We start from the raw sequence: 12,828 nt of genomic DNA, 5'->3' as shown, positions 1-12,828 counted from the left end.
TATCTGCATTACTATGGCCCATTCGACATCGGGTATCCATCGTTCAAGATGTGGGAACGTTAGATTTGTCCATTCATATATTGTAGTTTTATACCGTCGTGAATATAAGTATGTTTTTAGAGTGGTCTGCGGTAATTCCTAGAACGAGAGTTATAGGCCCGATGCATATTATACTTAATCGATTGGCATTTTGTCCCTATACGCTACAATACAATTTTCAAATGCGATCGGTATATATTATGTTCTATCATGCATGAAGGAAATGGGGGGGGGGGGGTCGTTTCTGATTAATTGATTGTCAATAACGTCTTTCTTTAGTACAACCCCATACGCTGATCAGATCGTTTGCAATGAAGGAAATGGACAATCAAGCTGGAATTAACGTTAGATTCCTCTTACCTCTGGCCGATGATACTGGAGGAAGAATATTCCAATTATTTGATTGCCATCTGCTAGATCCTTTTTCCGTAAACTCAAAAAGCATAGTGATTCTTGCGTCTCGAAGTCGATCCAATGCACTCGAATGTGTATCTGGATCCACGTTACAAAATAACTCCGCCGGGAAGACATTCACAGATGCACAGACCCAACCTTCCTGTAGAAAGTGAGTGCAACATCGCCCGAAATCAGCCAGGCGGCGGTATCGAGCCGTTGCAATATCAGACAGAGCGCCAGAGTTTCCCAGAGCCTTGCTGGATGAATTATGAATGGCAATAGCGAATAAAAGAAATAACAATCACAACAATGAGTATACTCGTCATTGGCGCTCAATGATTGGCGGGCTATAACGAGTTAACTCGTTCTTGGCGCAGGATGTGTTAATGCACTGATTTGCAGCCGAGTCTTCCTTCTGTTTGGGTTTAGTCTGCTGATCCATCGAGATGAGTAAAAAAATAAATACACAAAATGACCTGCATCCCAGAGGCTTCTCACTGTGTCGTGAATGTCAAACTCACAGCTGGATCAGCTGCAGTGTGCACTCCACCCAATCATCACCAAGACCTCACAAACACACACACACACAGGCACAAACACACACAGGCACAAACACACACACAGGCACACACACAGGGAACTCACAGCTGGTCCTGGAGTTCCAGTATGATGTATTCGAGTTGTTCCTTCTCCAGGGTGTGAGAGAGGTGTGTGTCACACAGCCTCTGCTGAAGAGCTTTGTTCTGGGACACGGCTTCAGACAGCTGGGCCTCTCGCAGACGTACCAGCTCCTCCAGATAACCCTGACACACAGACACACACACACACACGCACATACAGACACACAGGCACACACGCATACATGTTTGGTTTTTCTATTTAGTTTCTGTCATGCTGTGAAGGTTTTACTGCAAATGCGTTTCTATTTCATATCGTTTTCTGCAGCCGGACAAAAGGCATGATGCCTACTTTCCCCGCAGGAACGCAGAGCGTTGCAGAAAAGCAGAGACTGTGCGAAGCTGCAAGGAAGCGACCCGAGCAACAGGGGAGAGGAGCGTGTCCAAAGAATATGGATTAGTAATCGCCAACGTCAAGCTGAGTGTGCGCGTGTGTGATGGTGTAATAGAATGCTTTGTTTTGTTTTGTTTTATTTTTATTTATGCGCACAGCGAGAAAGCACATCAAAAGTACACAGTGAAACAATAGAAAAGAAAGATGAGGGACGATGAGGAAGGAAAGCCTACAGGGCTGATATACAAAGACCTAAAACATAAGTACGTGAGATAAACATAATATTGCTAATTCAATCACAAAACAAGATAAACAACAACAACATAACTGTGTGTGTGTATGTGAGTGCGCTTGTGTGTGTGTGAGTGGGTATTTGGGAGTAGGGCTACATTATGTTGGAGGAAAGTTGATGGCTTGATGCATCAGGCTGGCCCCCCCAATCTACTGTATGTTTATTGAGAGAAAATGATGAGATGTCAATATGTGTGTGTGTATTCCAGATTAGGAAACCTCCATGTTTAATGGTTAAAGATTATTCGATTGTCTAGTATTATGTGTGTGAATCTGGGATTTAGTCTCAAAGTATCTGTTGAAGGGTGTGGGTAGCATATTCCAAAGGTAAGTGCATTTGTAAAAGGATTCAGTACCTTTTACAGAGTGGGATCAGAGTGGGATCACCAGTAAAGAGAATTGGAGTAAGGGTTGATATAGATGAGAAATAACAAGGTTCCAAGTATAGACCCTTGAGGAACACCACATAATAACTTTGCTTTAGCTGAGTGTGGCACTCATGCTGATATTTAACAATTAAAGGTCCCATATTGTAGACCTTTCCAACAAGTTAATATAGGTATTTGTCCCCTAAACATATCTTTGAAATTTTGTAGAAAAAAAACACTCAGACTAGTATTATTATTATAGAGACTGCACTTTGTACATTTACTAAAACACGAAACACAGGAAAATGTTATTCCTTTATAAATATAATAATTACTCCATAGATAGACATCACACAAAAATATGACACACTGAAATAAGTTTCAATGGACACACACACGGAAGTGAGTGCTACCTTCTGTTCCAGTGCCATACGATATTTCTGCTCGAGGCGCTTGCACTTGCTAACCCAGCTGCTCTGCTCTGTAAAGATGGCTGCCGCAGTGGCCATGTTGTCCGGGGTGCTGCTCTCGCTGCCACTGCTCCCCAGTGTCCTCATCTCCTCCTCGTCGCTGCTAATGCTGCCTGCACTACACAGGACAGAAGGAGAAGGTCAGGTTATTGACCATATTCGCACATCAAAAGGCTAGACCGTTGAGCCGCTGTCCCGTGTGCATTGAATCTAAGCCATGCCTCTGGGTCCTGGGTCCGGAAGCTGGAGCAGGAACGATTCAGCAGTGTCGCCACACTGGCTTCTGGATTCAGGACGCGGAAGCTAGCAACTATTTATTCAGTGCACATGGGCAGCTTCTTGATGGTGCTGGACGTGTTCATTGGTCTTTAGGCCAAAGGTTGGACATCTTTACTCCCATTGGAGTCTTCTTATAATAACTCTGAGGTTACTATACATATAATAACAGGGTTCCTGCAGGTTTCAACAGTTACATTTAAGACCTTTTTAAGACCTCTTTGAATAGAATTTAATACCGATTTCACGGCCATACTGGCAAAAAAGAGAATGAAGGAAAATTCCAATGAAAGAAGAAATAAGTCCCAGATTTACTTACAAATATTACCTCGCCATAAAGTTTCAAAAGTACAGATTCTAAAAGGTATAATCATGACATGCTAGCAGAATCTCTCTTTACTCCTGACTGATGCTAGCTCAAGCTTGGTTACTAGGCGCGGTTGCTAGCTGGGTGTTCTCACTGGGGGCGGCAAAATGTGGGATTATTGGTTCCATGTTGATTTATTTCCCTACACACTTTTGGGGGGCAAACCAGACACATAAAACGTGATACAGTAACTTCCTAATCCAATAAAGACCCATCGAATTAATGTTCAAGGCCTTTCTCATTTTGAATTAATATTCAAATTTCATTAGAATTTGCTTCATTTCAGCCTATTAATATTCAAATGGTATTCTTGGGGCGATAGTGGCTCAGGAGGTAGAGTGGTCGTCAGGTAATTGGAAGGTTCCCGGTTTAATTCCAGCTCCTCCCGGCAGCGTGTCGAAGTGTCCTTGAGCAAGACACTTAACCCCTAACTGCTCCCGATGAGCAGGTTGGCACCTTGCACGGTTGTCTCCGCCGTCAGTGTGTGAATGCGTGAGTGAATGTGAGGCATAAGTTGCAAAGTGCTTTGGATCAAATGCTATCTTGTGCACAATTTACAGCCCTAGTGTAGTGGACATCCTCATCAAAAGCATCTTCCAGGGGGGAATAACACCCCTAACCTTGGCTGTGTTAGTGCCTCGCTCTACCCATTACCAAGACCATAAGCTAAACACCTACATGTCCTGCTCCCACCAGATTCTCTTGCAGCTACAGTATAGTAAACTGAATGATTAATAGATTGCTCCTATCTTCGCCTGTGTTCACGCAGGCTGTGGTCCCATGAACAAGGCCTTCTAAAATACATTTCTCTCTCTGATAAAGCAAGGGATTCAGAATTTTGAGGCGGCTTAGGATTGTCACCCGACGTCACCGGTGCATTCTCTGCAACATCCGGTCATTTAGTGTTTAGCAATTTGACTTTTAAAAATTGGAAAGTTAACAAAACGTAAAGTCCTTTGGTGAAACGCAATTTTCCCATTAACCCCACATGGACAACATTACTGGTAAACACTGATTATGTCCCACATTAGCTCTATTGAGTTTTGTATGTATAAAGCTGAGGGTGAAGTCAATAACTCGTTCTAACTAACTATTGCAAGTTTGCATTGTGTTTTCAAAGGGACCAACAGAAAGCTCAGAGTCTCGACAAAGACAGGTGGTGAAAACACAAGCTGCTGCTGAAACACGGTATAAAATCACCCTTTTTCAAATCCTCCAGCTGAGCCATTTATTTCCGGTAATGGCGCCTTAATGACTTTTCCCAGAAAACCACAGAAGAAGGCGCCATTACTGGAAATTAACATCTGGACCGGAGGATTTGAAAGGAGACTTGAGAGAAAAGGGTAATTTCATAGAAAAGTGTAATTTTATACAGTATTTCAGCAGCAGCTTGTGTTTTAATAATAATAATACATGAATTTTGTATAGAGCTTTTCCAAATGCTCAAAGACACTTTACAGAGCAAAATAAACAATACAGTTTTAGGAAAAAAATAAAAAAAAATAAAAAAAAAATAAGAAATTATATAAAAGGTGAGAGAGGAAGCAGTTCAAGGCTTGAAGGCAAGGGTAAAAAGGTGGGTTTTTAGGGCTTTTTTTTAATGATGAGAGGGTGTCTGCATGACGGATATGGTTGGGCAGGGCGTTCCAGAGTGGGGGCAGCTTCAGCGAAGGCCCTGTCGCCCCAGGTCCGGAGTTTAGTCTTGATGGGTTGGAGGAGGTTAGCATCTGCGGACCTGAGGCAGCGGGTAGGCGTGTGGTGGAGAAGGAGGTCAGAGACGACCAACGAACTAGATTCTTGTACCGGATCTCCTCTCTGGTAAACAAGAATACCCTGAAGACTCTGGCAGGAGCACTAATTCAAGGGTACTACGATTATGCTTGCACCTCATGGTACCAAAGCACCTCAAAGGCGCTAAAAACAAGATTACAAACATCACAAAACAAACTGATCAGACTTCTACTTGACCTTACCCCTAGAACCCACCTCACCCCTGCCCACTTTGACTACCTAGGATGGCTTAGAGTAGACGACAGAGTACAACAACTTGCAATGGGCCTGGTCTACAAGATACACTATACGACTAAGATACCCATGTACATGTCAAAATACTTCCCAAAGGTCAGTGAATACCACAACCACAACACCAGAGGAAGCTCAACAAATCATGTTAAACCCAGATTCGGCTCAAACAAGGGACTAAACACGTTTCGCAATTATGCCACATCAATGTGGAACGCCCTACCCAAAGCTGTAAAGGAATGTGAATCCCTACCCACATTCAAAACCGCTCTTAAAGAGCACCAATGGGAGGCTGCAATTCGAAACTGGCCACCGTAAATGTCCAAACCCCCCCACCCCCTCCTAATAGTCAGTCTCCTCCCCACCGTATGTATATATTCTCTCCCCACCGTATGTATATTTTTCTCCCACCCACCCACCCCCCCACCCCCTCCTAATAGTCAGTGTCCTCCCCACCGTATGTATATATTCTCTCCCCACCGTATGTATATTTCTCTCCCACCCACCCACCCCCTCCTAATGTACAGTCCCCTCCCCATCATATGTATATATTCTGTCAGGATCTATGGGTAACAGTACTGTATATTTGCATATCGTATATGTCACAAATGTAACAGTACTATATACCTGTATGTCATGTATGTCCCTATGCCATAATTGTCATGATGTCATATATGTTGTGTATGTCATAAATGTCACTATGAATTGAAAATGGGGGATGTAAACAAGACAAACGTCTTTCTCTGGTCTGCATCCCCTTAACAATTGTGTGTATTGAGCCGTACTGTATTGTACCCATTCTGAAATCTGTTCAATAAAGTTTTCATTCATTCATTCATTCAGAGGTAGGAGGGGGCCAGGTTGTTGAGGGCTTTGAAGGTGATGAGTAGATTTTTTTTTATCCACTTTTTCTCCTCCTTTTTCTATTTTTCTCCCATCCCAATTTAGCCGTGCCAATTCTCCCCTCCCCTGTCTTGAACGTTGCTCGCATGTGTCCCCCACTGGCCGGTTGTAGGGAGGATAGAAGCCCGTCACATGTCCCCTCCGATACATGTGCAGGCAGCCAGTCGCATCTTTTCACCTGCCAGCGCGGACTCTCATTTGGCGAGGAGTAACGTGTAGGAGGCTCACACTGCCCCCGCCATTTTTCCTGTCTCTGCTGTGCAGGCGCCCCAACCGACCTGTAGGAGTCGCTGTTTACAACGTCCAGATTACCACTCTTCGACTTCCCACCCGCTAACTCTGCCAATTGAGTTAGTATGACGGCCGGCCCAAGCCGGAGGCAACGCCGATAGCCGGATTCGAACCCGGTGTCTCTTGGGTTGGTGACAAGCGCAATGTCCGCTGTGCCACCCAGCCGCCCGATGAGTAGAATTTTGAACTGAATCCTGTATATGATGGGGAGCCAGTGGAGATCATGGAGGATGTGGGTGATGTGGTCGGAGCGGCGGGTGGAGGTGAGCATGCGAGCAGCAGAGTTTTGGATGTATTGTAGTTTGTTGAGGATTTTGGTGGATGTGCCATACAGAATGCTGTTGCAATAGTCCAGTCGGGAAGTAATGAGTGCATGGGTCAGTGTTTCAGCAGCAGAGAAGGATAGTGAGGGGCGTAGACAGGCAATGTTCCTGAGGTGGAAGAAGGCGGTTTTTGTGATCTGGTTTACATGCAGGAGGAAGGAACGGGTGGGGTCAAGAATGATACCTAGGACGTGGGTGGAGGGGGTGACAATGGAGCCGTCGAGTTTGACTGAAAAATCCTGGGTGGGGCGGGTCAGGGAATTTGGGCCAATGATGAGTAGTTCAGATTTCTCACAGTTGAGTTTAAGAACGTTTTTTTGCATCCAGATTTTTATGTCAGAAAGGCAGGTGATGAGGGTGGAGTGGGTGGCGGCAGTGATGGTCTTGGTGGAAAGGTAGAGCTGTGTGGAATTGGAGGCCATGTTTGCAGATGATCTGTCCAAGTGGGAGAATGTAGATGATGAACAGCAGGGGACCAAGTACTGAACCCTGGGGGACACCGTGGGGGACTGGGGCAATGGGGGATTTGGAGTTGTTGGTGTAGATGAATTGGTGTCTGAGTGGAGGCGAGATATGAGGATGGAGTGGGTGATGGTGTCGAAGGCGGCGCTGAGGTCAAGGAGGATGAGGATGGAGCGGGAACCAGAGTCAGCAGATAACAGAATGTCATTGGTGACCTTTAATAGAGCGGTTTCTGTGCTGTGTTTGGTGCGAAAGCCGGATTGGAAGGGTTCGTAGAGGTTATTCAAATCAAAATCAAATCAAATGTATTTGTAAGGCCCGACAACACACGTTAATGTCCCCATGGGCTGGACACGTCTTCTTTAAGCAAGTCAAGAAGAAACATAACAATAAGTCAAGAACAAAACATGAACACCATAAGGTCCAACAAATTTAAAATAAATGCAAATAAATGAATGAATGCATTTATTGGATTCAAGGTGGGATTTTAACTGAGTGGCAACAGCTCGTTCTAGAATTTTGACAGAAAGGGAAGGTTGGAGATGGGGCGGAAGTTGTTGAGGGTGTCAGGGTTTAGTCCGGGTTTTTTTTAGTAGAGGAGTAATGGCAGCGAGTTTCAGGGCGGGGGGGACCCTTTTATGATGAATTGAAAATGGGGGACCCTGATGTAAACAAGACGAAAGTCTTTCTCTGGTCTGCATCCCCTTAACAATTGTGTGTATTGAGCTGTACTGTATTGTACCCATTCTGCAATCTGTTAATAAAATTTTCAATCAATCAATCAACAAGGCCAGTGGACAGAGAGGAGTTTATGATAGTAGTGATCAGGGGAGAGAGTGAGGGGAGGCAGGCCTGGACTCCACAAGCCTTTGTCGAGACTCTTCTTTCTGTTGATCCCTTCGAAAACACAATGTGAACATGCAATAATTAATTAGGACGAGTTATCGACTTAACCCTCAGAATGCGCTGCGGTTCATTATAGAGCTTTGTATAAACATACTATACATACATACAAAGCTCAATGGAGCTAGTCCCACACATACCTCTGAGTGAACTTCAGGTAGGGCGTGTAGTCGATGACCGCGGGGCAGGTGCCGTCCAGACCCTCCCCTTTCAGACAGAAACTAAAGAAAGAGGACACAAATTGTATCAATGAACAACCATATATATAATTATAATTCTTTATTGATTGATTGGTTAATCAATATATAATTGACTGATAGACAAAACCAATGGGCAAATGGAGAGATTCAAGGTGCACTATGTAGTTTTGGGAGAGTCAGAGAAGTGGGGGGAAGACATTGATGGCATAATATTCATAATGTAATAAACACACTGAAAACACAGTTTGAAGCTAGAAAGCTACCTGAAAAGCTTCTGTTTCAATGTCGTTTACAAATCAGCTTTCAAGGATACGATCATGGACGTTTATACTGACACCTGCAACTGCTCCTAAACTAGCTCCTGTATCTGCCTGCTGCAACACCTGCAACTGCTCCTAAACTAGCTCCTGTATCTGCCTGCTGCGACACCTGCAACTGCTCCTAAACTAGCACCTGTATCTGCCTGCTGCGACACCTGCAACTGCTCCTAAACTAGCTCCTGTATCTGCCTGCTGCGACACCTGCAACTGCTCCTAAACTAGCTCCTGTATCTGCCTGCTGCGACACCTGCAACTGCTCCTAAACTAGCTCCTGTATCTGCCTGCTGCGACACCTGCAACTGCTCCTAAACTAGCTCCTGTATCTGCCTGCTGCGACACCTGCAACTGCTCCTAAACTAGCTCCTGTATCTGCCTGCTGCGACACCTGCAACTGCTCCTAAACTAGCACCTGTATCTGCCGGCCTGCTGTGGCTGTTTTGTTTAGTTTGTCTTACCATGTATTAACTTGTTTTAACCTTGTTCCGTTTGAACTTTGTATTTATTTCACCCCCTACCCCTCAACACGCTGTGCCTTTTGCCAGGTCTCCATTGTAAAGAAGAATTTGTGTTCTTAACCCTTTCACTGCCACACAACAGCAGGTTAACCCTTTCACTGCCACACTACAGAAGGTTAACCCTGTAGTGTGGCAGTGAAAGGGTTAATGACTTGGTTGAATAAAGATGAAAACATTTAGTTCACAAACATATTCTAAAAGCGTACGATTGTTTCACAGTGCCCAAAATAAACGTTGTTTTGATTCATGATGACATAAGATAGAATAATTAGGTGTCGTAAGTACGCATAGTGCACCTTTAAGTAGGACCGATGGTGAGGTATAGAGGAGGAAAAAGAGCTTTCGGCTCAGTTACCTGAAATCGATGGTGTTGAGCCCTATGAGTGTGTCTGCCAGTAGCCCCGCCTCCTCTCCCAGCATGATCGCCCCGTCCTCATAAAACCTCCTGCGATCAGTGCGTTAGCACACACACACACACACACACACACACACACACACACACACACACACACACACACACACACACACACACACACACACACACACACACACACACACACACACACACACACACACACACACACACACACACACACACACACACACACACACTTAGTGCTCACTCGACACACTTCTGGTCCTCACTAACCATTAGGGCTGCAACTAATGACTAATTTGGTAGTCGACTAATCTGCCGATTATTTTTTCGATTAGTCGACTAATCGAAAACCAATGTAAACAACAACACATTTTTTATTTTATTTTTTTAAATTACCTATCTTTGTGAAAGTGGCTTCTCAGCTCTGGTCCAGCTGAAGACAGAGCAGAGGAACAGATTGGACATTGAGCATGACCTCAGAATTGCTTGTCTACCATCACCCCAGACTTTGAGACTCTTGTCAGGACCAAACAACAACATCATAACATGATGATCCCATAGCAAATTAAAATAATGACTCATGAAACATTTGAATTTGGATCTTTAAGCCACTTTAAATGAAAATGTATTTGAAGAACAATACAGCAATCACTCATAACAAGATAAATAAATTAAATAATACAAATTAAAGTGGAAGTGTACTTTAAATAACTTTTGTTTGCTGTGTGTGAGAGGAGTCCGTGTGTGTGTGTATGTGTGTGTGTCTTACTCTGATCGCTGTGTGAGTGAGAGGAGTGTGTGTACTGTGTAATTTGTGTATGTGTGTGTGTCTTACTCTGATCGCTGTGTGTGAGTGAGAGGAGTGTGAATGTGTGTGTGTCTTACTCTGATCGCTGTGTGTGAGAGAGAGGAGTGTGAATGTGTGTGTGTCTTACTCTGATCGCTGTGTGTGAGTGAGAGGAGTGTGTATGTGTGTGTGTCTTACTCTGATCGCTGTGTGTGAGTGAGAGGAGTGTGTATGTGTGTGTCTTACTCTGATCGCTGTGTGTGAGTGAGAGGAGTGCGTGTGTAATGTATTGTGTGTCTAGTCTGATCATCATCTCCTGCAGGGGAACAATGTTTTCAATGTCCAAAATTTGCTATGGGATCATCATGTTATGATGTTGTCTGGAACCCTGAGAAGCCACTCTCACAAAGATAGGTAGTGCACAAAAAAAAAAAAAAAAAAAAAAAAAAAAAAAAAAAATTTTTAATGACTAATCGACACAACAATTTCTCGTCGACGATTTTTTTATAATCGACGTCGTCGATTATGTCGACTAATCGTTGCAGCCCTACTAACCATACTTTTGATCTTGACCTGAGAAGCTGCCGGAAGTATAGTGATTGATGGCTGTAGAGCGACTATTTTGTAGGGCTGACCCCTATTAGTCGATTAATCGGTCGAAAGGAGCCGTAGTCGACTGCCAACTTTTTTTTTTAATCATTCTTTCCAAAAGAAAAGAGGCCTAGAAGCATGGCTAACGCTAATGGCACACATACCAGAGGCTAACTGCCTATGAAAACAGGCACAGAGGCACTGAAAGAGGATTTCACCCATCTAATGAACACACTAGACTAGACAAATATCAAGATGTATCCATCAGTGGACCAATTGCATGCTTTTGCAGAGGACAAGAAGCCTTCAGTCGACTCCTTCAGACATTAAGCACCCCCCACAGCCCAAATGGAATGATAAAAAAAAATATATATATATATATATTATATATAAAAAAGAATTGTCGACTAATAGTCGACTAACGGCACATTTTGGCCAATCATAGTCGACTATCCAAATCCTTAGTCGGGGACAGCCCTACTATTTCGAAGTGACAACTAAAAAGCCGCTGAGAGGGCTTGGGCAGGGAGATCTGTCCGACACATGAGTCCAATGAATGAGCCTGAGTCCGTAGCTGCAGTTCAAGGGTGTTTATTCTGCCTTCGGTTACATGCTCTTGCAGATGGTATATGGATTTCGATGGTAAATGAGTGGTGATATTAATTACCCTTCTTCCCAGGTGACGCACCCACACCTCCAGACAGACACACCGCTGGTGACAAAATGACATACACCTCCCTGCTCCTACAATGGCCTTTAGGTCAGGTGTGCGTGAGGTGACTGAAGGAGACTCCTGCCGGCAGCCAGAGAGTCTAATTAGCTGGAGAGCAATGGGATACGCTCAAGTGAGAGAAGGGCCCTTCAAATGGCCCTTCAAAGGGCCCACAGAACTAGGCCTCGATGAATGTTTTTCATTGTGTCGACTTTGAGGCCCTCGAGTGAAGAACAGATGTCAAGTTTAGAATCTTCTTGAACAGACACTGTACTTTTTTTTGTCAATGTCAATTCATGTGCGAGCCTAATACCCTGCCTGAAAGAACACATCCCCTACTGTCTAAGAACACATCCCCTACTAAGTGCACGCATATTAGATACTGACATTTCAAAACATTTGCCATCTCAAAAACCTAAAACGGCCATGTGTGTCTCTTCATCTGAAGGACTGAATCAATGATGATATGAGATGAGATCAGATCAGATCAGAGGAGTGCGTATGTGATGGAGATAGTATCTCTGGGATGCTGGCTTGATAGCTCCTTTAATGACAGGGACTCCGATCAGAGAGTAGGGCACGGAGAGTTCAATCCAGAATAAACTTTAATGATCATTTACTGGACAAATACAAGTAGACTGATAGACAAAACTGATGGGCAAATAGAGAGAGATTTAAGGTGCCTTATGTAGTCTTGGGAGTGGGGGGGGGGGGGGGGGGGAATCAATGTTTCAATGTAGTTTACACAGTAAATGTTATTGAAGTCCAATGTATTTAGTTTTCTATAGACACACACACACACACAAACACACACACACACACACACACTACAGTATATATAATTGCAGGCAGGACCATGGAGAGTTGACAGTGCACACCCACGCACTTTGCCTTCTGGGGCGGCGTGGCTCAGGGGTAGAGCGGGTCGTCCAATGATCGAAGGGTTGGTAGTTCGAATCCCGCTCAAGCCCATGTCCATCCCACTGCCGTTGTGTCCTTGGGCAAGACACTTAGCGATAGTTATATTAGTATTGGCTGAGCGTCCCGCCGATGGGACAGGCGCTGCTCCGACAGTGCCTTACCAGCACGAGCCCCACCATAACAGACAAAAAGCTGGTCGGTAACCCTGAAGTCCTGAGTACGGCTGAGGTAAATCCCCAAGCACGGACTGGACATGACAGGTGAAGGCCCGCATCTAACTC

At 44.4% G+C, this 12,828-nt stretch overlaps 1 protein-coding gene across 1 annotated transcript in view; it reads right to left on the bottom strand.

Moving 5' to 3' along the window:
- Positions 1–12,828, bottom strand: part of rundc3b (RUN domain containing 3b) — a gene marked incomplete at both ends in the record, with an annotated part of 74,254 nt that overhangs the window by 2,430 nt on the left and 58,996 nt on the right. Inside the window, 4 exons of the mRNA XM_084336106.1 lie at positions 1,081–1,238; positions 2,519–2,693; positions 8,263–8,343; positions 9,513–9,602. Of these exons, the coding sequence (XP_084192232.1) occupies positions 1,081–1,238; positions 2,519–2,693; positions 8,263–8,343; positions 9,513–9,602 (504 nt within the window). The remainder of the gene's footprint in view (positions 1–1,080; positions 1,239–2,518; positions 2,694–8,262; positions 8,344–9,512; positions 9,603–12,828) is intronic.

This window comes from Notolepis coatsorum, assembly GCF_963971535.1.
Source record: "Notolepis coatsorum genome assembly, chromosome: 19".
NCBI lineage: Eukaryota > Metazoa > Chordata > Actinopteri > Aulopiformes > Paralepididae > Notolepis > Notolepis coatsorum.
The sequence above is the reverse complement of the archived record's forward strand: the minus strand, read 5'-3'. Positions and strand labels throughout refer to the sequence as shown.